This window comes from Asparagus officinalis, chromosome 1 (genome assembly GCF_001876935.1).
Source record: "Asparagus officinalis chromosome 1, Aspof.V1, whole genome shotgun sequence".
Classification (NCBI taxonomy): Eukaryota; Viridiplantae; Streptophyta; class Magnoliopsida; order Asparagales; family Asparagaceae; genus Asparagus; species Asparagus officinalis.
This window is the reverse complement of record NC_033794.1, coordinates 47,310,393-47,337,586: the sequence shown is the minus strand read 5'-3', so window position 1 is coordinate 47,337,586 and position 27,194 is coordinate 47,310,393. Positions and strand designations below refer to the sequence as shown.

Genomic DNA, 27,194 nt, shown 5'->3' with positions numbered 1-27,194 from the left:
AAGAACGACATTCTGCAACCCCTATTCGAGCTAGGATGTTGGTCTGCAGGTTGTGTCGACAGGTCTCTACTAAGGTAGACTGTGTCATACCTGACGAACACCGGAGAGCCATGGTTCGGAACCTTTTAACGAAGGCTTTGACGGACTCCCTCTTCTTCTGCTTAGTGGCGAGAAGGATATGGATGGAGACTTCTGTATCCTCTTCAAAAAATCTTGACAGGAAGAGTCTCTCTAAATCTGCCCACCTTTGGATACATCCGGCAGGTAGTTTCCTGAACCATTCAAAGGCAACTCCCTTAAGGGTGCCAATGAACAATCGAGGCAGTATAGCATCGTTTGATATTACATTCCCAGTCTGTGACTTGAAATGATAGATATGTTGGTTCGGTGATCCCGTGCCGTCAAAAGCTTGTAGCGTCGGGACTTCAAATTTTGGAGGATAAGGGGCTACGTCCCATTCGGCAGGGTAGGGCCTGACAACTCCCTCATCTTGGAGCTCGCTTCTGTTAGCAATGACATTGAGGCGGGCTTCCAATTCCTCGATTTTAGCCGACTGAGGATTTTGCTCATACTCCGTCTCTCTTCCTTCATCAGAGGAAGATTCCAGGTTGTGGGCTTCTTGGTCAGAAGCCGTGCCATCAACCATTTTTCCCTTCCCTTTGCTTGTGTGAGGTCGGGACGAAGACGTTCTTTCCCTTCGGGAAGATTCTTGCCTGAGTGGCGAATCTGTCTTCTGAGATTTGGCCTTGTCTGCGACGAGTTGAGTCAACAGGGCCAGGAGTTCATTGATGGCCTCTTGCTGAGATTTGAGCATGGCCTCCTGCTCATCAAGTCTCTTCGCGAGATCTTCATGGTTTCCCGTCATATAAGCGTAGCTCTCATGTTCAACAAAAGAGCTTGATGACTGGGACTCTGCAATGGCTGAGTGTTCATCATTGGAATTGGTTCCCCTGGCTAAACTCCGATAGTTGACAGGGGGAATGGCTCCTGTTCGCGTCCGAGTATGTTGATAAACTCCATCAGACTTATTCAGGAAGTCTTTCAAGCCAGGAGACTGATCGTTCTCTGACTCATCGGAACTAGGAACTGATGATCTCCCTCTGCCGATCATGTTAGAAGTGACTCTAAGGTATTCATCCTCAGAAGTCTTCTTCTTGTGTGAACGCCGTCGTTGGTTGGGTAAAGCAACGTTCGTAAATTGGTTGAACACCAGCAGTTGGGCCGCATATGAGCAGCATTGGCGTCCCGAGAGGACCGTAGGAATCAGTCGTTCACATTGAAATGAACGAATGACTTGTTGCATCGATCTTTCTCTCGATGTGAACTCTCTCGAATCTGTTATAAAGATTCGAGGAGAATTACTCACTGATTGTGAGGTTTGAACTGGAACCCCCAGTCCATGATTGGACAGGACTGGCTCTTGGTGAATATGGATCTGGTTGAGATGCCTTGAATCCATAAACTTCTTATATCCGCCCCTCAACCTAGTCGCGCTACGCAGAGAATTCGGGGGTCTCGCTGCCCGGTCAGCGAGTCGGGGGTCCAGGGGGAGACGCGAAGGTCGCGTTTGGTACGAAGATCGCGTTTGGCGCTTGAAACACAAAGGTCGCGTTTTGGTTTGGTAACGCGAATGTCGCGTTCTTCAGTGTTGACGCGAGGGTCGTATTTTGACTAAAAAACGCGAAGTTGAAGTTCGCGTTCAACGAAGGCTTGAGGTCCACATTTTGGTTGTAAAACGCACCATTGAGGGCCACGTTCAGTCTGGTTCTCGCGAAGCTCATGTTTGGGCTCATAAACGCGAAGTTCAGGGTCGCGTTCAGGCTCACGAACGCGAATCTCGCGTTGGTTGGAGGATCGATTTTCTCGAAGTTGTACTTGTCGTCGAGATCTTCTTCTTCGTCGAGCGGCGTTCTTGTTGGCCTGTGCATTGAGCAAGTGAACAATCTTTATCCCATGTATTGCGGATTTCAGTTTCCGCTATAGTGGGTTCTAGGCCTAGAACAGGTTCGGGCGCAGTGAGGACATATGCTACTTTGTCATAAGTTAGGGCAATTTTAACATTCCTCAACCAGTCTTTGTAATTAGGACCGGTTAACTTGTTCTGTTCCAATATGAGTTTTAAACCAGACATAATGGCCTGAAAGAGAGAGAAAAGGTATTTTAGCAGATGTTCAATACATAAAATAGATTTGGTTTATTTTTATCTAAGTTATGCCTCCCACTATTTTTCGAGTCCCTCAAAACCTTATAATAGGTGATCGGAAAACAACTCATTGTTTTCAAGTGGGATCAAGATCCAATTATCATTGAATGCATCAACCTTGGCGTATGTCAACAAATTAACACATTCAATAATTGGTAGACAACTTTTGTCTTTTACACTCTTGTAATTCTTGATATGATTTTACCCCTAGTCTTTTATGACCTTGACGTATGCCAACAAATCATAAAATGCTAGTCAAGTTTGTACCCATCATTTCTTGACTGGCTTAAATTTAACTTATGCAAACTCTTGACGTATGCCAACAAAGTTGCATAACCAACTTAAGCTATCCTTATATCTTATATACAGATGAATACTATTTAGCCATAGAATAGTTATGCCTTGACGTATGCCAACAAACATAGTATTTATAAGCTTAATAGTATTTAACTAAAATGATGGAGGGCTACGGACGATTTCTCAAATCTTTTACCGTAATCGAACTTGATATAGTTTAAAGATGCTCTATATTTATACTTGCAACAATTAAACTAGCCAGGAAAGCGCAAGATTGGTGGGAGGGTTCCGAGCTATTCACCGGGAATATTTATCGGACCTTAATTAAGTAACCACTTCTCTTTAAGACTATAGCGCGAAAGATTGGGCATCACCCCTAATCTTAAGTTGGGCATCACCCCATGAGCTATATCTCATAATTACTTTCCTTGACACTAGTTAAAAGCTCATTCTAAATACATCTCTTTTAACTGCTTTAGGTTTATTTATCTTTCACACTAACACTATGTTAATGTCGATCTCACCACTCTATGGTCAATAAACTCTTATTGCCATGTCTCACAAAGTTTTAAAAAATAAGTTTTTATAATAAAAACTATTCTCTAGTGAGATAGAGATATAAACTTTGCAAAAAATAGCACCCAATTGTATTGACATCTACAATTTGGGGCACAACCAACATATCAACATATGTAATGTAAAACTTATATAGAATGGTAGTGGACAACTAAAGAAAATAAAATGCAACTACACTAATTACATTTTAGCAAGCCATATGCAACTCCTTGCGGTGCTTGTTCCCTTGCAAACTCTGTATTATTACAATCATATAAACATAGGACGTGCAAGCCCCATTTATAATGGAAAAACCATCTCGTAGGATGGGTAATAATATTGCATTAAATATAAAGCAAAAGCTATAAATGAAATAACTAAACTAAGCAACCATACCCCCCCACACCCGAACAAGGGCCTATACCCGTAGGCGTAGCCCATGATCGGTGAGCAAGTGCCTAAACCCGTAGGCGTAGCCCATGCTCGGGGAGGGAAGAGGTCGTAAATAATTATTACATTTCTAACTTTATTACATCAATACAAAACATACAAGAGAATAGTTGTCCACTACCATCCATAAACATAACATCCATACAAGATGATAAATCATATAACTTAATCAACATTAAGAAATATGCATCTATCTAGTTATGCAACATATTGGAAACTAGATAGCATAAGGATTATCCAAACTCAAAAAAGACTAACAAGCTTCTAACATACAACTACACTAGTTGTAATTAATTATTTTATAAAATAACTTGAATTAATTAACTAGTTTCATGTAAACTAGAAATTAGAAGCAAGAACAAGGTCCTCCATGAGTTAGATGTACATGTTAAGATTCAATTAGATAGAACCATAGCTCTGATACCATGAAGGAAATCGTGCTATGTCTACATGCATAATACACAGCGGAAGACATGTATGTACAAAAATACTAAGCATGTAGAGAGCATGAAATATTCATATGGATCGTCTAATTAAATCTAACATGATCCTTATTATTAAGTGAGCATACAAGAGTTAGAAAGTCATACTTTCGTAGCGTGATTCGATGGAAGATCGAATAACCCCTAGCTCTTGCTCCTTGTAGTAGAAAATCTCCTTGTAGTGGATCTCCAAGTCTTCAAGTGAGCTTGATAAAATGGGAGTCTTCTTAAGACACAAGGCAAGATATCCACCCCGGGGTTCTTAAAATCCTACTACTTCCTCTTGCTCAAAGATTGCTAAAGTTTAGTAAGAGGAGAGCTCTCTTTTATTCTCTTATGGAAAAAACACTTAGCCAATTTTTCATTAACCTTTCCATAAGAAAAAGAGCTCATATTTATAGAGTGAAATGTGTTCATGATATGAATGACTCATCCTATGAGTCATGCAATGAATCATCAAAAATTAATGATTAATCAAGTGAGTCATGCAATGAATCATCTTATGAATCATTACATTTCAAAACCATGTGCTAATAAACCATGTGCTCAAACCATACCACTAAGTGACTCATCTCATGACTCATTATACATGGTATGTGTATTTCATAAATGAGAATACCAAATTATTATCACTAATACAGTATTTCATAAATACGGTATATAGTATTATTCCAATCTTTAACTAATTAGTCACTATATGACCAAATAAATCAAGAGTTGACCAAAAGTCAACTGTTGACCAAAAAGTCAACTAGTTGACTAAAAGTTAACTTTATGGGAAAAATACTGGAATTCATTTCCTAAGCACATAGCATTCCGATTTTACCGATATACATAACCGTTTATGTGTATCCGGAAGAAATCATATATGCGTATCAATCATACGCATCACTCCATAAATTGTGTTTCATAGGATTCAAGTACGCGCTTGGTGTGACTCTAGGGCCCAACTTAAAAAACTCGGTAGTGGATCATATCCATAAGTACAACAGAGGTGCTAGCTACACATGAAGACCACCCGGGTATAAGTTGTGATAAAGGTCTGCAAGATGCTTATCCAATTTTATCAGGACCACTCAATGATAATACCGTACAGTCCGGTCTCTTCGTCAAACCATGTCAAACTATTGAGCCTAGGGTATGGCAAACTGTCAAACCCTAATAGCTTGATTAGTGTTTATTGATATTAAACTCATAACCTATAAGATCAAACTGACACTCAGTTTATCTTATTCACCTTGGCCAAGGATTTCCAGGCTATAGTTATATCAAACAATCTTATGACATCAACCCCTATACTGGGAGAGACGAATCCCTTCTTGGCATCTCAATATCTACTTATGTCTCGGGATGTACCCAACAAGAACCGTTATGCACAATTCAATAAGAACTGTGGTTAGGTAAAAGTCTAAATACATCTTTACTGACATATAAGATATTGCACTCATGCCTCAGGTCAAGAGACTACTATGTACTATATCACTTGAGAACTTCTATTTGACAGTTAAGTATATTACCAACTAGATGTTCTCGGCGAGTCGTTCAGTCAACTCATTCACTAATGAGTCACCTGTATACTGTATCTTGATGTCTCACATCAATGATCTAAGAGATTGATCATCTCCTTCAAAAGGAGAAATAAAGCATACACTAGTCTAAACCAAAGTGATGATGTCCTATCTCAACACTTCATCAACTAGGAACATTTTAGAATATACGTTACCGACTAATCAGATCTCTTCATTACGATCACTATCCGAAATGTCTGATAGTCTAGTATTTATTCTAAGGACATTATCTGTATATTTAGAACATCAGATAAATCTGACCAAAATAGCATACTATCATTTCGAACAAGGATGTTATATACATATAGGTCCTGTTACAATATACAATAATTGCCTGCAGGGCACCTACATCTAACACGACCATGGCGTTTTGATGTTGAAACGCGAGGTTTGACCCTGGCGTTTTGATGTTGTAACACGGGGAGGACCTCCGCGTCTTGCCTTGCAGAGATTATCACCAAGTAATTGATGTTGTAACGCGGGTTCGACCTTGGTGTTTTGATGTTGTAACGCGGGGTTCGACCCTGGCGTTTTGATGTTGAGACGCGGGGAGGACCTCCGCGTCTTGCCTTGCAGAGATTATCACCAAGTAATCTCTTTTTGTCATAGCGTTGCAAAGATCATTGTCTTGTAATCTTCGTCTTGGCTCCTTGAGAATATGAGAGTCGTCAGATTGTAACTCCCGATGTTGATTGTGAAGGCTGTTGAAGTAGAGCTTCCATCAGTTGTCGTGAAGGTCGTCAGATTGTAACCTTCAGCAATCTACACGAAAGTCTTCAGATTACAGCCTTCTGGAAGTCGTCAGATTGTAACTTCCATCATCGGTGGTTGATGGGGGATAAGCTATCTATTGTGATTTTTAGACAGCCTACAATGGTTGGTTGTCATCATCAAAAAGGGGGAGATTGTTAGCCCTTATATTTTGATGATGATTTACAGCCACCATTATCGATACTAATTGCTTGTTGAATAATATTATAGTTGATATGCATATCAAGCTTGTTAGTACCATCGAAAGGAGGATTGGATGGAATATGAGCTACAACGTTTATATCTATAGGAGGTGGAGGCAATATGATGAAGCTAAATGTTAAACAAGAACAATACATACAAGTGGAAGCTTCATCAACCCATAGCAATATCAAGACTCAAAGAATGTAACTCTATGTGAGGATATTTGCTAGTCCTTTTTTTCTTTTCTCTCTAGTACTAGATTGTAGGCAAGAAGTCATAGATTTCATTTGAAGCTTTTGGGATATCACACACACTCTTGATATCACACACACTCTTTCACACTCATATTTTAAATGATTTTGACAAAATATAGTTCTTCATATATATAAGGATCTATGTGCAAAATTTCTTAACAAAACAGCTTGTTTTTAATAGTAAAACTATTTTACAAAGTTATTCTACTTTCAGAAATTATCTTGGATTTTTTCAAAGACAAAAACCTGATTTCAAATCCTGTATATGCCCTGTATCAGTCCACAGTCGACCGGACGTGGTTCGGCGGTCGACCGTGAACAGGTCTGGCTATTCATTAGCCTGGAAATTTCTCGCGGTCGATCGGACATGGCTCCGCGGTCGACCGCCAATTTTCCAGAGACCCAGCTCTGATTTTCATCATCTCACGGTCAACCGTCAGTGACGCTGCGGTCGATTGTACTTTTTCCAGAGATTTTGAGTATTATCCAGTTTTTCTTACGGTCGACCGCAGGTGGCTCGGCGGTCGACCGTGACTTTTTCAGACTGTCTTCTAACGGCTAGTTTTGGCTCGCGGTCGACCGCCATTGACTCTGCGTCGACCGCCATTGACTCTGCGGTCGACCGCCGATCAATAACGGCTAGTTTGTCAGACTTCCTGATTTTTAGGGATTTGGGTTTTTGGTCTTTTTATAGGGGTTTTTGGCTTCTTCTTTTAACTTCCTATATATATCCAACTACCTCATTTATTTCAGAACTAACTTTGCAAGAGAAAAATCGTTTTGTGTTTAATTCTTGAGTTTAAGAGCCTTGACTTTCAAAATTCAATTCCCTGTTTTACACGTGCTCATTCCCAATCCAAAGCTTCAGTGCAAATCTCTCTCCTTGCCATAAGGCTGTTGTAAGAGAGAACAAATTCTCCAAGTGCTATTGTTGGTTGTGTGGAGATCTCGTGGAGATCGATTGTGTCGTTGTGAGATCTCGTGGAGATCGCTGTGTAGAAGAAGTTCCGGCTTCCAAACCGGGTTGTGTAGTGGATTCTCCTCGAGAGTGGGGAGCGGGGACGTAGGCTAGAGAGCCGAACCTCGTGAACACATCGCGCGTCACTTAGATAACTATTTCTATCTCATCTCCTTTTATTTTATCATAATATTGTGTGGTGTTTGGTTGACTTAATTTTTATTGCATAATCATTGTCTTTAGACCCTAATCACCCCCCTCTAGGGTCCAACAATGTTAACTCTCATCCAAACCTGTTAACTTTCACTGCTTTATGATGATGAGGAGGAGAACGTTTGGCAGTCGGTTGATGTTTGGAAGAAAATCGGCAATCAGACCTTTGAGTGCTTCTTTTAGTTGATTTTTATGTTAACTTTTTAGCTGAACATGTTAATGTTCATCATAATATGTTAACTTTCACTGTTACATGTTAACTTTCATAATAATATGTTAACTTTCATAGTTACATGTTAACTTTCATAATAATATGTTAACTTTCTTCATAACATGTTAACTGTCAGCTGAACATGTTAGCTTTCATCATAATATGTTAACTTTCTTCATAACATGTTAACTGTCAGCTGAATATGTTAACTTTCATTATAATATGTTAAACTTCACGATTTCATGTTAACTTATAGCTGTGATACTTAACATGCTCTGGTAAAAGTTAATATATATCTATGATACGTAACACACGACATGAAGAGTTAACATGTAACCGTTAAAGTTAATATTTACGACTTGTCTATGTTGTGGAATCTGAAATCATAAAACTAACATCACACAAAGCTAATTTTAAAAAAGAGGTTATTAATTACTTACATTTCAGTTAGAACTTTCTGTTTTAAAAAAAAACAGAACTCTCTATATTAACAATATGAAATGAGCGTTAGAGAGAAGAACATGGTGCCGAACAGATGGTTTGCAGGAGAGAGGTCCATGTCTAGGGTTTTGGAATAATCCTGGCGTTAATTAGATGGTTTGCAGGTGGATCCCAGACGAGCAGCTCTGCCCTACGGTGCCGAACAGATCGAACTACATCCACTGGTGTATATGTTGGCTGAAAATGTTGGCTTTAACCTGAACATGTTAACTTTCACGTGAGCATGTTAACTCTCATCTGTATATGTTAACTTTTAGGTGTATATGTTAATGTTCAGATTTATATGCTAACGTTCATGTGAACATGTTAACTATCAGTTGTATATGTTAACTTTCATCTATATATGTTAATTTTCTTACGAACATGTTAATTTTCAGCATAATATATTAACTTTCACTATTATATGTTAGCCTTCTTTATAACATGATAACATGTAATTGAATATGTTAACTTGTCAAATATATAACTTAAGTATTGGCTTTTCCTGTTGACATTCAAGTAAACATGTAGTTTTTTATTTGAACATGTTAAATATATGTTGTATCAAAACAATACGTAAACATATGGTGGAAAAAATACCAGAAAATACAATAAGAACAATAAAGGTCAAGCTTGCTGCATTGTTTGTCATCTACATCAACTGTTTACATAACTAAACTAATATACACAATACAGACATGCACACAAGTTTTGGTTTAACCAATCAATTTTTAGAACAACTTTCTCCCATCCCTATCAAATGTCTCTGCTTGATTCTTCGGTTGTCATCCTTCTATTAGAAGTTCAGTTGCTAGCCTGACACGGATGACATCAGACTTAGCATCGGGAATAGTTACTTGATTCGTATCAATCTCATGGATTATAGCCTTCATATATTAACGGAACGAAAATTCCATAATCAAAACTGCATGATATAAAGTAGCAAGCTAGTTAGATATATGATGTTGTATAAAATGAAAAAGATTAAATTTGTGAAATACTAACATTCCAGTGAAAACAACCCCTCGTTAATTTCCTAAATTTGAATTAGGATCACTAATTGCACATGAGGTTCACTGTGATCAAATTTTTGTTCAATGGTTCTCATATGATTTCATTTCATTTCATTAAGTTCATAAATGTGCTCTTTCCACCATAAATGAACTCTATTCAAAGAAGAGTGGGTTAAGAGGAGATATAATGGAGGGAAACCGCCAAACTTTCCCCCCAAAACCGCCATCACTTCGCCTTAATTGCGATGGGAAGCGATCTTCAGCAATCGGATCTCGTTTTCGAGGCTAGGAGAGAAAGTGAGTGGGTATTTTCGGGTCTTTGGGTGTAAATACGGGTGAGAGAAGCTATCTTAGAGCTCGGTCACATTATTTCTGTTTTTAAGGGTTTTAGCATATAGGCTAAAGTACCTGGGGCTGGGCCACTTAAAAACTCTGTTTTAGGGCCTTGAAACAATTTTTCCTTTTTTCAATGTCTGCTAAATATTTGTGTTACGTTTTAAACCTAACTATTAACATGCGAATGTTGCTCAGTCCTATTAAATCCACTGTTAGTTATTAAAATTAACAGATGACTGTTAAGTATAACAATTGGATTCTAGCATTAACAGGTAGCTGTTATCATTTATAGATAGTTGTTAACTTTTACATTTATTTTATAAATTTACTAAAGTGAAAGTAAACATAATATATTTTCTTCATTATTATTAAAGGTATGAGCGCATGGTAAATGAGACAAATCCAGACAACTATATTTGCACTAAACAGAATGAAGGAAGGTTCTTAAGACTTTTATTTGATTGGGGCATTATATGTAGAAGTACACCTATCCGTTACTGGCAAAGGGCTGCACTTTGGCGATTGAAAACGCCATAACATCAATATATACTTTTTGTATGTTTTGAAAGTTTTAGGATTTTATCATAAATTTCAAAAATTTTAGGATGTATTTTGTATTTTTCAAAACTTTTATGGCTTTTTCTGCAAATTTAAGTTTGTAGGAGGCTATTTGTATGTTTTGAATTTTTTAGTGTTTTAATTTTACATTATTAAGGATGTTTTTATAATTTTATAATTGTATAGGCGGCTATTTATAATTTTCTACTTTATAATGGATCTTATCAATTTTGAGGGTTCAGAGGCTTGTTGTAAGTTTTAAAACTTTTTATGGGGTAAAATTTACCCTATCATATGTTATTCCATCTTTACCTAAGTTTGTTATCCTTCTAAAAATTCACCAAGGATAAATTTTGACCCTGTATAGAGGAAAACTTTTTAAGCATGTTAGGGGGTAGGAAAAAAGGAGTGAAAAGTTGAGGTTTGGTTCGTCTAAGCATGTGGAATTATAAAAACCCTCTAAAAAGTTCTAAAGCTTATAACAAGCATCTTTTTTGGTAAACTTTTAACCAAGTTAGGGGGTAGGAGAAAAAAAGTGTGAAAAGTCGACATTTGATTCATTTAAGCACGCAGAATTCCAAAAATTCTCTAAAAGTTCTAAAAAACCCTTAACAATCAAAATTTATGAAAATACTTGCCCGTAAGTCAGTGATCTTTTCCGGGTTTTTTATGTAAGTTTCTTATTTTTGCCCTTGATAACGGGTGTGACCGCACGCATGGGCCTGACGACCCGACCCGGCCCGCTCCACCCGAATCAATCAAAACCCTAATAAAAATCCCCGAGCGAAAGGGGGGAAAGGAAAGACCCCTCGGCTTCCGCCTCCGCCCTAATCGCCTCCTCGCGACTGTCCGACGGCCCACAACGAGTACGAGTCTTCTCCCGGCGGCGGCGGACCTCCCGTACGACCCGACTTCGTCCCCGACTCGGTGAAGACGTTCGTTGGTGCACCTGTACCGCCACATCCGCGACAAGAACGTGTACGAGATCCACCAGATGTACGAGTCGTCGTTCCAGAAGCTCAGCGACCGGATGTTCAGGGAGTCGCCGTGGCGGGCGTCGACGCGCGTGGGCCCCCTACGTGGACAACGACACGTGTTCTGCCTCCTGTACCGCGAGATGTGGTTCCGCACGTGTACGGAGGCTGAGCCCGACGCCGAGCAGAGCGGTGGAGAGCTGGGACAACTACTGCAGCCTGTTCGGCGTCGTCCTCCACGGCGTCGTCAACATGCAGCTGCCCAACCAGTGGATCTGGGACATGGTGGACGAGTTCGTGTACCAGTTCCAGAGCTACTGCCAGTACAGGGCTAAGCTCAAGATGAAGACGGAGGAGGAGCTGCAGCTGCTCAAGCAGTTCGACCAGGTTCCAGAGCGCCTGGACCATTGTTATTATTATTATATTAAAAATAAAAATCCGATTTTGACCTGATCTTCCCCCCCGCGGCAGGCTTGGAACGTGTACGGCGTCCTCAATTACCTGCAGGCCCTCGTGGAGAAGTCGCAGATCGTCCAGATCCTGGAGAGGGAGAAGGAGGGGGACGAGGGCGGGAGCAACGTCCTGAAGATGCTGGGCTATTACGGCATGATCGGGCTGCTGAGGGTCCACTGCCTCCTGGGGGACTACCGTACCGGTTTGAAGTGCCTGGAGCCCATCGACATCGCCCAGCAGGGCGTCTACACCATAGTGATCGGGAGCCACATATCTACCATCTATCACTACGGGTTCGCCAACCTAATGCTGCGCCGGTTAGACCCCCGCCCGCCCTGGGATTTTTTTATTTTTTAAAGGCATAAACCCCATTCATTTGCAAGGAATTTTCGAGTGTGCTGATTTTCCCTTTGTTGTTGGAAAGGTATGTCGAGGCGACACGCGAATTCAATAAGATCCTGCTTTACATTTTGAAGTACAAGCAGTATCATCAGAGGTCCCCGCAGTATGATCAAATACTGAAGAAAAATGAGCAGATGTACGCCTTGCTGGCGATATGCCTTTCGTTATGCCCCCAGTCAAAACTTGTCGAGGAGAATGTGAACACCCAGCTGAAGGAGAAATACAACGACAAAATGCTGAAGATGCAGAGATACGACGACGAAGCGTATGCTGTCTATGATGAGCTTTTTACGTATGCCTGTCCCAAATTCATCACCCCTTCAGTTCCTTCTTTAGAAGAACCCCTTGCAAACTACAATCAGGTATTCAACTGGTGTTTGTTAAGTCGCTGTTTGTTCTGTTTTGTTTCATAAGCTAACGTCTGTGCCCTGGCTAATACAGGATGCCTATAGGCTACAGCTGAAATTGTTCCTTTATGAAGTTAAGCAACAACAGCTACTAGCAAGTGCACGCAGTTTCCTGAAGTTGTATTCTACCATATCTGTTGGAAAGCTTGCAACCTACATGGAAGTGGATGAACCCACTTTGAGGTTTTTTTTTTCCTTTCCTTTCCTTTCCTATTATTTTCTCAATCTTTGTGCTGTACAAGAAGTAGGTTTACATCGATTAATCCAAGCCTTTAGTTGCATATTGGTTGGCTCCATGGTCAAGAGTAGTTACTGTCACTCTATTACTGTTTCAATCTAGTTTTGCCTGCACCCGCATCTTCTTGTAATGTCCTTTTCAAACTGCTTATTACTAATTGTAAGTTGTGTTATGTACTATGTCCGATCGATCCTTCCTCTTTTTACCCTTAATGGAAACAATCACTACTTCGTAAATTTACTTTCTGTTGCTGTTACCCATCCTTGCATACTCAGCTGCTACTTAATATTTTTTTTCAACCTTCTTAATTTCTCAACATCTTTAGTGAATAAAAGATGGCAGTTGTCATAATCATCGAAACAAGTTTCTTAAGAATACCTGGGCATCCTCGGTCACAGTACTCTAGGAGCACTTCTTCGCTTCAGCATTCTATTTCTGAATATTTTCTTTTCAGAAACATCCTTGGTCCTCACTTTCAATACCAGGATGAATGTCAAGCTGGAAACAATATAAACATCCCTCTTTTGTATGTTTTACCTACCATTGTGAATTACTCTACGGTTCTTTTTATATATAGTTTTGCCAAATCACGTTTCATATGTTCCATGCTCATCATGTTAATCGTAAGTTCTTAGATTTAAATCTCATCCAAACATGCATCGTATAGAAATTATCTATTGTCTGGTCTCACAAATGCGGAGCTTATTTGAATTTCCATTGACCTGTATTTATTCTCAGGCCATCTTAAAACATTTTATTTTTGGCAGAGCAATTTTGATGACGTACAAGCATAAAATGCATTCAGTGGATAATGATGGAAAGATCATCTCTAATGCAGATGTCGATTTTTACATCAATGAGGTAAACTTTATCTGTATTTAAATTAATTTTTATAGTTGCCAATGGAAGATTAAACAATTTAAGTTGTGAGAATTTTTTTGAAGAACATCTGGCCATCAATAGTCGTTTAAAAAGTGTGCTCAAATCTTGATATTGATTAAATTTTACTTGAGCAGTTCCTTTTCAGATTATTTGCTAGATTAAACAGAATGCTAGCTACTGACAGATTATTTTCGACGCATTTCTTAGCGTTTGCATCTACTCATTGATATCCAAGCTTTTCCTTCCATCTGAATGTATTCAGTAGCTTTAAAGCCCGAGGCTGCACTCACATTTAAAAATCTTTACCACACAATGAATCTGATGCCAACCTTTTAATTGCCGGTAAATTCTTGCCAATGAATTCTTGTATAAATGAAGAGATTCTGTACATCTAAAAGGCCGTTCAGCATGTCGAGAAATACCTAACTTATTTGGTCCTTTAATTTAAGCTCAGGCACTCAATTGAAAACTTCCAAAATTCGTCCTTTAATTTAAGCTCATGTGCTCCATTGGAAACCCCCAGACTTTCTCTGAGACTACAAAGGCACAGAAAATGTTCTAGGTTCCTGTTCCTTTCTGATTTTGTTATTTTGAATGCAGGACATTATACATGTTGTTGAGTCCAAGTCTGCAAAACGCTATGGTGATTATTTCTTGAGACAGATCTTGAAGGTACGAGGCTGAAGAGCACAACAGTCAATATGACTGTCCTTCCTTACGAGTCACACTTACCAATTTGATTTTTGTTTACTCATTGTCCAACCTTTTTGCTTTGTGTTGTGTAGTTTGAGGAGATAATTGGCGAATTGGACCGAGTGAAACTGGACTGAGTACTTTTCTGGAGATAACATCACCTTCTTTTATATGTTAGCTCTCGCCTTTTTCTATTGTTTTGTCTTTTAACTTGAGGCTCATCTGGACTTTTGACTTACTAGAAATGTTTTCAGTTATCATGTGTGCTTCAACATCGAAGGCTTATTGTTTATTTTTTGTTGTATGAACATGGGTGAGTATCTATATTTATGAATAGCTATTGTACCCTTCGTTGTCCGCTCTGGCTACTGCTATTCATGCTTTTGTAGTTGTTGTCTGCTATCGTAGTATTGCTTCTCTGTACACGTTATCGATCGTGTGGTACGAATATAGTAGTAGTAAGGATTAGGAACATTGTGCTTAAAAAAAAAACAATGCACAACGAGAATGAGAATGTCCAAAACTAGGACAGCAAAATGAGTTAGCCTCGTAGGATTTGGTGGTTTCTCGTGTTTATCCTTTGGCTTTGACGAGGCGAGAAGATTTCCTTTTAACTAATTATGTTCGTCTGCATTTTGTCACATCTCATGCAATTCCATTACTGTAGGGGGATAGCGGAGCACGGTGCTCTAGCATCTTCGAGCAACCAAGAAGGCTCTATTGTGCCTCTTGAACTCTTTATATACAGTTGAAGGCAAGTTGTGTCTGCCCCCTTTTTCACTTCCCTATTCTTTGAAAACAAATCCTATCAGAACCATCCTATATATATATACATAGGGAAGCGAGGTAGGGTATGCATCCCAAACTGTGACCCTCCTCTATTCACCCTTGAATGGTGTCGATCACCCGCCCTGTTGTATGTGTTGTTCTGACAAGATGGATCTTCATAATCTTGATTCCAGCTGCTTTAACCGACCCAAAATGTCAATGGCGAGCCGTTGGACTTCTCAATCCTCCCAAGTTCTCCAATTTCTCTATATAAGAAAATTTCTTGTTAGTCACAACTTTAGCAGGAGCCTTCTTCAAGTTTCCGTCATCTGCGCTACCTGTTTCTTTTTTCTCCGCGTCCGCGTCTTGATCCAAATGCCACCCCATGAAATCGGACAGCGTCATCGAGCTCGCCTCCATGTTGTTTAGCTTCTCAAGCTCTTCTTTTGGGTCCAGCTTCTTTATCGGTTCGTCAAGCGTCTGCTTTCTGTCCTGCGTGGGGCCCACAGCCTGGGCATCGGCGTCAAGGACGTCCTCAATTTTCGTCATCACAGCGTGAGCCAACGTTTCTATTACCCTCGAGTAGCTCTCAAGAACGGCTTGGCCTACATCCTGCACAAATTTTGTCGAAGAGTTATGCTATTAAACAAACAAGGTTAATAGAAACTAAAATACCATACAGCTTCTTCTCTTCTGCTTGGCAATTGCTTCTGACAGCACTTGCATACCCTCAAGTTCTTAAAATTTTCACTCGGTTTGGTGACCTTCGCTCGTGCGTGCAAACGTAAGGATATTCTCACGCCGCTAGTTTTAAAGCTCTTGAACCTTTGATATTTTGTAGAATGTTATGTTAGATCTGTCCCAATTCTATTTTCAAAATAGAACCGGGGGAGGTTTAAAATATAATAATTCGGGTGAGTTTTAACAATAAATTCAACAAGCATTAAGGTTAGCAAGCTCTGGAATTAGAATGTAAGCGCCTCACGTTTGCATAATCGAAGGTACCGAAGTGCTAATTTTAATTTTAAAAACTTGCGGATGCAGAAGTGCTATGAGAAACGAGTGGGGGTATATAAGTGCACAGTAGGGGAAACTATACTGTGTTTAAAAGTGCTAATTAGCCAGCAAAAGATAAGAATGTGTTTTAAGTATTTTCCGCATTTCATCTTCTTACCCTATTGAATTGGATCTTGCTGATATCGAGGGTCGATTGAGAGATTCCAGGGAATCTATGCTTGATGAGATGCAAGATGGTCTCTGCTCTCTCTTCAAACTGCTCTCTTTTCTCGAGGCTTACAGCTGAACCCCAAGATTTTCCATCCTTGTTGTGCATCTTTCTCTTCCAGATTACTATGCTTGCCTCGATCCGGTTCTTGAGATCAACAACTTTGTGTTCTGTCGATAAATCCACGGACTGAAGAAATTGTATAGGATCAAACACATCCACTGTTATACTCCGATATATCGCATCTCCAAGACTCGCTCTCCCGTTCTGTCATTTACATAATCAGACGAAAATTTATTTACAGAGAAAAAGAAAAGGGTTATTGCAGGTAGCCCCCCTTGGTTATAAGTCCTATTTTCAGTGAACTAATTAATCTTTCCCAGGGGGGCCAATATCTGCTGAAATTTACCGAGGATACAAGCGTGAGGAATGAAACTACGGGAGTAGTAAGTTCAACAGCATTATACTGCAAGGGTGGTCTGTGTGCATTTATGATATCTTGAATCGAGCATATGTACCTTTGGTAGGCCTTCGATATATGATTCAGGAATCTCCATTTCCATCAGAACCTGGGCGTTGATCGCCATCGCGGCCTTGAGGACTTGATTCACCGATTCTTTCTGGAATTGTAGCCATTTTCTCGAGACGTCGGATAATCCTTCTGGAGGGACTTTCACTTGAGGAAGCCACCATTTATCGTTCCCGGGTGCACCATCTTTTTCAGCGTCATCGGTATTCTTCTTTACATACCAAAACTCATTCTGATCTTTGAAGTTGTCCAGATACCCCTATTTTTTTTTTCATCGTGATGAACGATACCAGAACAAGTAGAGATAAAAAAGAAACAAGGCTAAGTTTCACACAACCCCCTTAAAGTTTGGCCCATTTTGAGACAACCCCCTAAACTTCATAAATGTCATGTCATCCCCTTAGCCTCTGGGGCTTGTCACAAAACGCCCCAAACGTTTTCAATTTTTTCAACATAACCCCCCTAACAGCGTTGCCCCTAACTTTCAACATTATTTCAAACCCCCCCTAACTTCCGACATTATTTTTAGGAGGCCCAAATTTTGAACATTGTTTTCAGAAAACCTCTTCAATGAACTTTTGATAAAGTTTCAGAAAACCCTCATCATGCCATGAGGGAGGTATGTTGAAAACTTGCGAAAGTTTGGAGGATTTTTAGAAAAGCCCCAAAAGGTTAGGGTGGCGGCGCTAAGTGACATTTATAAAGCTTAGGGGGTTATCTCAAAATGGTCTGAACTTTAGGGATTTTGTGAAACTTACCCGAAAAATCACTAAGTGATGTCGACAACTAGATTACTTACAAGAAGCATGGCGTCGAGCTTGCGCAATGCTGGAATGTTCATTAGGAGATCTTTACGTTGTTGAGTCACCATTATCTGTTAAAAAAAAGTTTTAGTTTTTTTTTGTATATTTAGAAGAGAAATTGAATCAAAATACTCATAGCGGAGAGATTCGTGACCTCCATACTGGTTCCGTCCTTTGATACTTGTTGTGAAGCAACGAATTCGACGATATGATCAGTGACTGAGAGGAGCCAGTCGATTTCTCGCCTCCATCGAGCTTTTCTTTCAGCAGGCATTGGCTCTAATTTATTTTGTTCACTGAATACAGAAGCTGAAAGAAAATGTGTCAATGATAATGTTGGAGATGAGACTGAATGAGTTTTTGTTTCATGACAGGATATTTTTTTTCTTCTGTGAGATGAAGGGGGGCAAAAAAAGGAACATTGAAACTGAAATGAGTTGTCACAGCCTTGAATATATTACAAAACGCAAGTGAAAAGTTTAGCTAGATTCTTTTACAAGATTTTTGAATTAGTTTCAGGGTCTTGATTATATAAAACCAAACTGTCAAAATGCCAGAAAATTGCATCGCGTTGTCCCAATCTAAAGTCACTGAATCAGCCAACTGATTTCATGCGATGCTTAAACAAAATGATACCATGAACTCGCAGCAGCAGCAGCAACAACAAACATAAAGCTGAGAGGCGAACAAAATAAGAAAAAATGATGACGAAATTGTTCATAAATATACTTATATATTTACCAGCAAGATTAGTGATGGCATTGGAGAGAGCCAATGCTGATGATACCCCTTTCCCTCCACCTGACATGTCTTCACCCAAAAGCAGCTTTGAAAACCTCTCCTTTATCAACTCAACATCTGTAACATATCATAAAACATCAACCAAAATGCACATCAAACGAAAAAGGAACAATCATCAAAACATATTGGTCTCTTAATCATCATGCCAAGCAGAGTTCGATTGCATATACACCTCTTATATTCTTAAGGAGTCAGCCACTTACTATTCTAAAAGTTTCAGCATTTGTAGATCAGCCTCATGCTCTAATTTTTAATTTTTCCCTTGGTGAAACTAGTGAGCCTATCCAAGAATACAAGAATCAGGACAGAGATTTTACACGGGAGTCTAACCACAATATTTTATTAGCACGTAGACCCTCTGATGTTCAAACGGGGTTATCTAGGATACCTGAAGGTCCTTGACGACCTGAGCTACTTCCACCGTCCTTACTAAGCCGAGACTTTGGAACTATCTTACTCATGGACCGATCAAGGGCCCACCCGATCTGTTGACCATCAAGATTCGAAGCATTCTTCGAACCTTGACTCCTAAACATCCTCTCATCCCCATTTTCACCTCCGTCCCTGTCTAATATCAGGCTATGAGCCTGTCTCCCTTCGAACATCGCCTCCTCCTCGTTGACCGGCGATTTACAATGTTGACTTTGTCTCTTTTTCAGCAGTCGAACCATTAATCGCCCCAAAAGGGCGAGCCTGAGGTGGTGATGATCATCGCGGCGATTCAAGATGGCAGAATGTGATTCTCTTGATGGTGCAATGGTTGAATGTTGATATTCAGTTCAAAAAAAAAAAAAATGGTTGAATGTTGATTTCAATAATGGGTTTGTGTTAAGGGGAGGGGGGAAGAGAGAGAGAGACCCTTTGGTTGGCAAAAAGGACGCAAGAGGAGACTTTGGGTTGGGAAAAGAGAGAGAGAGAGATTTTGGGGGAGGTAAAGCTAAATTTAATCAACCAAATTTCTGTTTTTTGTTTTTGTGGACGTGGGGTGCATGTTTGAGGAAGCAAAGAGAGGTCGTTGAAGGATGAAAGGATATTTGAAGAATATACAAGTGTTAGGTTCTTGTATGACACAAACCCGGAAAATAGGCTTTTTTTCCCCAAATTAGGAATAGAGCCCCCCCCCCCCCCCCCCCCCCCCCCCAAAAAAAAAAAAAAAAAACCAAAAGTTTAGGGGGGCAGTTTTAAATTAACAAGATTCAAACAGAGATTTAAGATTTTAAGATTCAAACAGAGATTTTAATTTGCGTATAGAATGGTTGACTTGAAAATACGTTCAAGTTGCCAAGTCAGAGAGGTACAATTATTTAAGATTTTAAATTAATCAGATTCAAACAGAGATTTAATCATCAAAGCCTCCATCTCTTTGCCAATTTCAGTTTTTTAGTATTTCTTTTTCTTTCTCTACACTATATGTGCCTGTTAAGCATCAATACAAAAAACAGACTGGCCTAAACCCAAATTTTCCATCTTACACGTGTATATACATTCTCCTCAATTCTTCCATAAAATCTGTCTCCAAAGCAACCAATCCTCTCTTCTTCCATAAAATCTGCTTCAAATGCAGCCAACCCTCTGTATCATTCATGCTTCTACATCAATCATGTTTCTTAAAAAAAAAAAACTGAAAATTGAATAGATTTCCTTCCAAAATAATATGATGCTCGGAATGTTTCGATTCTGAACATTCAACTGGGCCCCCTTTTTCTTTTTTTTATAACCCAATCAGCAATCAAACCTAAGACTGTGTGACCTATGTTGGAACGTCCCAACCGTCCGGATCAACCTCGGTGGGTCCATTCAAATGGATTTTGCTTACAAGGAAACACTAACAATACTACAATCGGCAGCTACTTCCATACTGTAAGAAACAGAAAAATGCGAGATCTTTCCTTTGTGAATTGCTATGAACATTTACTAGTCATCATGAATCCTACACATTAGTAGAAAAGTAGTTTAGGAATATTCACCGCTCTTATTTTAAATTTCGGCAGACCCACTCATAAGGGAACAATAAATATGCTTCTACTGCATTCATAGCAACAAGTAACAGTTTTTGGTACTACTAGCAAGTTTAATGAGATTCATAACTAGACTACAATGAACACACTGAAGGTATAGGACGACATATGAATAACGTATTTGCACGATAATCTGCAGCAAGCCCACTCCTGCACTACTCTGATAGAACGAGCTGGATAAAATACAATAGAATTACCATAAAATGAAACGAAATAATCAATCTCTGAGCTCTCTATAGGGCGCATATACATCTACTTCTTATATTAACAATATGAGTACATATTTACTTCGGTGCAACAACAAATGTCATCTGCAACTCTTTAAGAGATAGGAGGATTGGCTTGAAAAGCTTTCTGAGAACTCAACACTGCTTACTTTACTGTTTTCTATTTTTTTACCGGGTGAGGCACACTCACTAAAATCAAGAATACGACCCTCCACCTGCAAAGCCTGCATGTCAATGAAAAAAAAAAAAAAATACTTGTAGGTTTAATCATACAGATTACACTGAAAGATTTGCGAAGTCCTGGAAGCATATTTTAAATGAGAATTGGACAAAAAAACATAAGGATCAATGAGAGTATTATACCACATTATTTGGCGACATAGAATCACAAATATCTGTCCCTTTGCCAGACTGATGTCCTTTTAACAACTTCTCACTGCTTGCACATCTCTTTACAAAATCTGCATCAGGCTTTCCGCTAGCCAGAACCTCACGAGCCTCAGCCACTGCAGCTGCACTTTGCTCATTTAACTGCCTCATTAGCCCAATTGCATCATAGGTTCTATCACCCGGGCTCATGTAATATGGAATCTCCTGGAAAATAGAGGAACATGGACTAAGCTTTGCTTTACAAGGAAATAAAGGGTAGGTGTTAGAAGATCTTTAATTATTCTCAACAGCAAAGTTTTCAGCTGACAATCCATTCCATTAATTTCATTTTTCGATGGCCTTCTACTGATACAGAAACATAACATTGTATCAAATGAAACAATTAACAATTATTTACTTCATCAGTAAACAACTAAGAACTTACACCTTGCAGTAAAATGTTACATGAACTTCTAAATTCTGTTAACTAGAAGTTTATTCATCTTCTGTGGACCCTCTAATACATTTTAAAGCTTAGTTGTACAAAGGTAAAGAAGCAACATGCGTTCTCATCTTCGAACCTCAGATGTAAATGATAAATCCTCACATACTTTAAGTTCACATAAAGATTCATATATGGGTACAAGCCATAGATCAGAGTATGAAAAGCACGCTTTGCAGTCTGGGATGCAATTACAAAATCTAAATTACTCGAAATCCCTCCACAGATCTGGTTCAACATAAAGTACAACTCTGCAGTTAACTTTTCACCATCTAACACTGTATGCAGCGGAATTATCAACAGACTATGCAATTTTACGACAAGGTAAAGAAAAACAATAGACTTACATAAACAAGAGACAAATATGAAAAACAAGCACCGCAGACATATTGGCTGCCTGGTGCACAATGCTCCCGCTATGCCTGGATGCAACATAAAGTACAAACAACCTTTTTGCTCATTCAGAATCTTCTTCTGCCTCATAAATTTTTGGAACCCCTAATTTCCAACCCCTCCCTCTATCATCTTCTTCTAAATCCTAATTCGGAAACTTTAATTTCCGACCTCCTCTCCCTTGAAAATTTCTTAACCCCAAAATTATTCTATAATATATCAACCCGGAACTTCCCAACTTTAAATTTTAATAAGGGCACTATTGCTGGAAAATGTTGCAAGCCAATACTGATGCTTGTTATGAAACATCAACAGAGCACAAACATTGAATTGGACAGGAGTTGACCTTTAGCAATCAAAATAAGCTACTCCTTACTGCTGCTACATGATTTATAACAGAACTATGTAATAATTGATTAAAAATACAAATTAGAAGCGAAACTTCCTTGATTCTTTAAGCGAGGATATTAAATAGAAGGAGGAAGTATGAAGCACCACTCGGTGACAAAGACAAAGCTAATGCAAATCATTGGACTACCTCATGAAAAGGATCTATCCCAATCCCATGCCCTGGCAAAAGAGAGCTCATGAACCAAGGTGACTTCCATGCTGAAGGTGATTCTATACCTCTTTTGATGCTAGGGGTGTCAGCAAAACTGCAAGGACTAAAGAATCACGATTACAGAAGGAAGAAGGGAACTCTCCATAAAAAAACTTAATATAAGTAAAATTGTAAATTAAATACTCAAATTTGTACCTGAGCTTATCTGAATTTATTAGCATTGATATAAGAAATTACTATATATGTTTCTGTTTTTCCAAGTAAAATTTCTTAGAATCTCAAGACACTGTTTGCTTCAAAGAAACATACAAGCATGAGAAGAGTGTCAGCTCACTGCATGCACCATAGCATCATCCTAGCGTGAGAAGAGTAATGTAAGACATCACATAATAATCTGCATAAAAGTGCATGTTTGAGTTTCCACGTGACACCCCAATGTTTAATCCCTCAATGGTAGGTGAGCGAACGCAAGAGTGATTAATATGATGAAGTCATGGGCTCAAGTGCAATAGATGCACTTTCACTGATGGTTCAGCTAGACGACGTGTTGCACTTAGTGAGTCCCACAGCTTACATCGCACCAATAGGCTCGCAAGCTTGGAGCGTAATATCAAGATTGGTGTCTTTGCTTTTGTCAACAAAATCAAGCCACCGAAAGCAGGGGCTGTTTTTTGTTGACAAAGAAAACACCGAAAGGAAAAATAAGAGCAAGAATCAAAAATGGAAGGAAGAAAAAAAGGAGGAGGAGGGGGGGTATACGCAGGCTATAAAAGCCTCCTTCCTCCCCCCTTAATCAATATCGAAAAAAATCAGCTGAGTGTATCCTGATCTACTGAGTGTTTTGAAAAGAGAGGCAAAATCAGAGAGTGATTTTGTGAGGAAAAATTCTAGAAATATTTCTCTTGTGAGTTGAGTGTAAAAACACTTGTAAATTTTCTCCCCTTAGTGAAAGATCTGCAGCATCCCGTGAACGTAGATAATTTTGTGCCGAACCACGTTAAATTTATGTCTTATTATTCCCATTTATTTCGCTTTCTCGTAAATCTGGTTATAGGGAATTTTGTGTTAATTTCCCAACAACTGGTATCAAACTTCTGGTTGTGATTTTTGTCAATTTTCTACAAGGTCACTATTCACATGAATAGTAAATTTTGTGAATAGTAAAACTTTATCGGCGGTACCGATTTATCGACAAAGATGTCTTAATACACGGTGGTTCGCAGAAACAGTAAAAAACGATCCAGAGAGTGCCAGATTCGAGTGGGAGCGATGACTGCAGATAAAAGGAATGTTAAAATTAAAAAGTTCGATGGTGCGGACTTTGACTTTTAAAAGATGCAGATCGAAGATTATCTGTACCAGAAGAAGCTGTATCAATCTCTCTCAGGAGGTAAGCCAGATGACATGAAGGATTAAGAGTGGGCTCTTCTTGACAGACAAGCCCTTGGAGTTATCCAGTTGACGCTATCCTGCAATGTTGCTTTCAACATAGTAAAGGAAAAGACCACGACGGGTCGTATGGCGGCTCTCTGCAGCATGTATAAGAAGCCCTCTATCTCAAACAAAGTTCACTTGATGAGGCGGCTGTTCAATTTGCGGATGACAGAAGGCGCATCAGTAGCTTACATCTCAATGAACTCAATACAGTCACAACCTAGTTGAGTTTAGTTAGAATTGAGTTTGATGAAGAAGTATGAGCATTGATACTTTTGTCTTCTCTATCAGAAAGTTGGAATGCTACTGTCATAGCTGTAAGTAGCTCATCAGAAAGCAATAAGTTGAAATTTGATGATGTTCGTGATCTGGTTCTTAGTAAAAATTTGACGGAGAGAATCGGGTGAAGCATCAACCTCTTCATCTTTACACACGGAGTCTAGGGGAGAACTTCAGAAAGAAGTTCAAATCACGGTACATCAAAATCTAGAAGGAGCAAATCTTGATCGGGAAAGAAAGATTTTAATTGCTATAATTATGACAAGAAGGGTCATTTCAAGAGGGAGTGTCGGGCACTGAAGAAAAATATAGACGCACAGGAGTCTGTCAACGTGACCGAAGGAGGAGGTGATGCTATGATTCTAAGCATCAACAGTCCGATTGAATTATAGATTCTTGATTCAGGGACATCATTCAATGCCATCCCATGCCGAGAAATCATGGAGAACTATGTTAGCGGTGATTTCAGAAAGGTACATCTAGCAGATGATGAAACCTTAAAGATTGTTGGTAAGGGAGACATCCGATTAAAATTATCAAATCAGACCACATGGAAGTTGCAAGGAGTGAGACATATCCCTGGCCTTAAAATGAATTTGATTTCTGTGAGACAGCTTGATAGAGAGGGTTACTGTACAACCTCCTCAGGTCATGAATGGAAGATTACCAAAGGAACACTCGTTATTGCTCGAGGTAAAAAAATAGTACTCTCTATATTACCTCTAACTTAGAGGATATTATTACAGTAGATAAAAAATTAAGCCTATGGCACCAAAGGCTTGGCCATATGAGCGAGAAAGGGATAAAAACACTTCTGTCAAAAGGGAAGCTGTCAGATCTAAAGAATGTAGATATCGGCCTATGCGAGGATTGCATCTTTGACAAATAGAAGAAAGTTAGTTTTGTAAAGATTGATAAGACACCCAAGATAGAAAAGTTAGAACTGGTTCATACCGATGTATGGAGACCATCTTCAGTTCCATCTTTTACAGGCTCATTGTACTATATCACCTTCATTGATGATTCTACAAGAAATGTGTGGGTCTATTTTCTGAAAAAGAAATCAGAAGTCTTTGATACCTTCAAAAAATAGAAGGCCATGATGGAAAATAAAACTGGTTTGAAGATAAAGCGGTTAAGGTCAGACAATGGAGTAGAGTACAAAGATACTAGATTCAAAGAATTTTGCGCAAACAACGGGATCAAGAAAACAGTTCCCATAACACCGCAACAGAATGGCGTAGCAGAGCGCATGAATAGAACTTTGAATGAACGTGCTAGAAGCATAAGAATACATGTCAGCTTGCCCAAGTTTTTATGGGTTGAAGCTATCAATACCGTAATCTACCTAATCAACCGCGGGCCCTCAGTTTCCTTGGATGGTGAAATACCGAAAGAAGCTTGGAGCAGAAAAGAGGTAAACCTTTCGTATTTAAGATTTTTTGGTTGTATCTCTTATGTACATATAGATTCTGTTGAAAGAAATAAACTTAATACCAAATCTAACAAATGTATTTTTATTGGTTATGGTGGTGATGAGTTTGGTTACCGGTTTTGGGATTATAAAAAATAACAGATTATTAGAAGCAGGGATGTCATATTCAATAAGAATGTGATGTACAAAGACATTACAAAGACAGATCAATTGCAGAATCAAGTAGCTCCAGTACAAAAGTTGAAACAAAGAAATTTGTTGAATTTGAGGAGATTTTTAAAAATGATGTTCAGACTAGTCCTGAAGTAGTTCAAGAAGAACCAAGCACGCCAGAAGTGAGACGCTTCTCCAGAATTCCTAAGCTAATCCAGCGTTATTCGTCTTCTTTGCACTACTTGTTGCTGACTGATAATGGTGAACCGAAGTGTTATGATGAAGCAATGCAGGTGGAGGATTCAGTCAAGTAGGAGTCTGCTATACAAGATGAGATAGACTGGCTTATGTCAAATCAGATGTGAGACTTAGCTGAATTACCACCAGGTAAGAAAGCTCTTCATAATAAGTGAATTTACAGGATCAAAGAAGAACATGATGGGAAAAGCGCTACAAGGCAAGGTTGGTTGTCAAAGGCTTTCAGCAAAAGGAATGTATTGACTATAATAAAATTTTCATTCCGGTCGACTACAATCAGACTAGTGTTGAAAATTATAGCTACTGAGAATTTATATCTTAAACAGTTAGATGTAAAAACAACTTTCTTTTATAGTGATTTGGAGAAGGAGATCTATATGAAACAACCAGAAGGCTTCATAAAGACAGACAAGAAAAATTTAGTCTGCCGTTTGAAGAAGAGCTTATATGGATTAAAACATGCTCTCAGACAATGGTACAAAAAGTTTAACAACTTTATAGGTAGCAACTGTTTCACTAGATACAAAGCAGATCATTGTTGCTAACTCAAGAAGTTTGATAATAGCTTTATTATTTTATTATTATACGTTGATGACATGCTCGTTGTAGGTTCAGATACAAGAGATTATAAATTTGAAGCGAAAATTATCAAAGCAGTTCGCAATGAAAGATCTTGGTGCTGCAAAGTAAATTCTTGGAATGAGGATCAAGAAAGACACGAAAACTGGGACTTTGATGTTATCACAGGCTGAGTACATCAACAAAGTACTCTCCTGGTTTAATATACAAGATGCTAAACCAGTGAGTACACCTTTAGGTGTTTATTTTAGACTTTTCAAAAAGCAGTCACCAAAGAC

At 39.0% G+C, this 27,194-nt stretch overlaps 3 protein-coding genes across 10 annotated transcripts in view; 1 reads left to right on the top strand and 2 right to left on the bottom strand.

The window, feature by feature from the left end:
- Nucleotides 11,325-14,938, top strand: LOC109823663 (eukaryotic translation initiation factor 3 subunit L). Its single transcript, XM_020389987.1, has 7 exons — nt 11,325-11,893; nt 11,978-12,276; nt 12,384-12,723; nt 12,803-12,951; nt 13,774-13,867; nt 14,489-14,560; nt 14,674-14,938. Exons 1-7 carry the CDS (start codon nt 11,759-11,761, stop codon nt 14,716-14,718), a joined length of 1,134 nt encoding a protein of 377 aa, XP_020245576.1. The 5' UTR covers nt 11,325-11,758; the 3' UTR covers nt 14,719-14,938.
- LOC109823653 (rop guanine nucleotide exchange factor 12-like) lies at nt 15,265-19,594 on the bottom strand. 2 transcript variants are annotated; one of them, XM_020389976.1, is made up of 8 exons: nt 19,096-19,594; nt 18,648-18,764; nt 18,061-18,215; nt 17,903-17,977; nt 17,093-17,362; nt 16,524-16,841; nt 15,688-15,961; nt 15,265-15,615 (listed from the first exon to the last, which is right to left on the bottom strand). In XM_020389976.1, exons 1-8 carry the CDS (start codon nt 19,376-19,378, stop codon nt 15,566-15,568), a joined length of 1,542 nt encoding a protein of 513 aa, XP_020245565.1. In that variant the 5' UTR covers nt 19,379-19,594; the 3' UTR covers nt 15,265-15,565. The 2 variants fall into 2 exon arrangements, with proteins under 2 accessions (XP_020245565.1, XP_020245555.1); XM_020389966.1 differs by having other exon boundaries at nt 15,265-15,961.
- Nucleotides 20,835-27,194, bottom strand: part of LOC109823621 (transcription factor MYB3R-1-like) — a 21,982-nt gene continuing 15,622 nt past the window's right edge. For 4 of the 7 annotated variants that reach the window (XM_020389905.1, XM_020389912.1, XM_020389936.1 and 1 more), the window contains 3 exons: nt 22,755-22,881; nt 21,316-21,546; nt 20,835-21,176 (listed from right to left, as the gene is read on the bottom strand). In XM_020389905.1, the coding sequence (XP_020245494.1) occupies nt 21,033-21,176; nt 21,316-21,546; nt 22,755-22,881 (502 nt within the window). In that variant the 3' untranslated portion in view covers nt 20,835-21,032. Of the gene's footprint in view, nt 21,177-21,315; nt 21,547-22,754; nt 22,882-27,194 lie in introns of those variants that run through there. The other 3 variants (XM_020389925.1, XM_020389918.1, XM_020389943.1) reach the window with 3 other exon arrangements.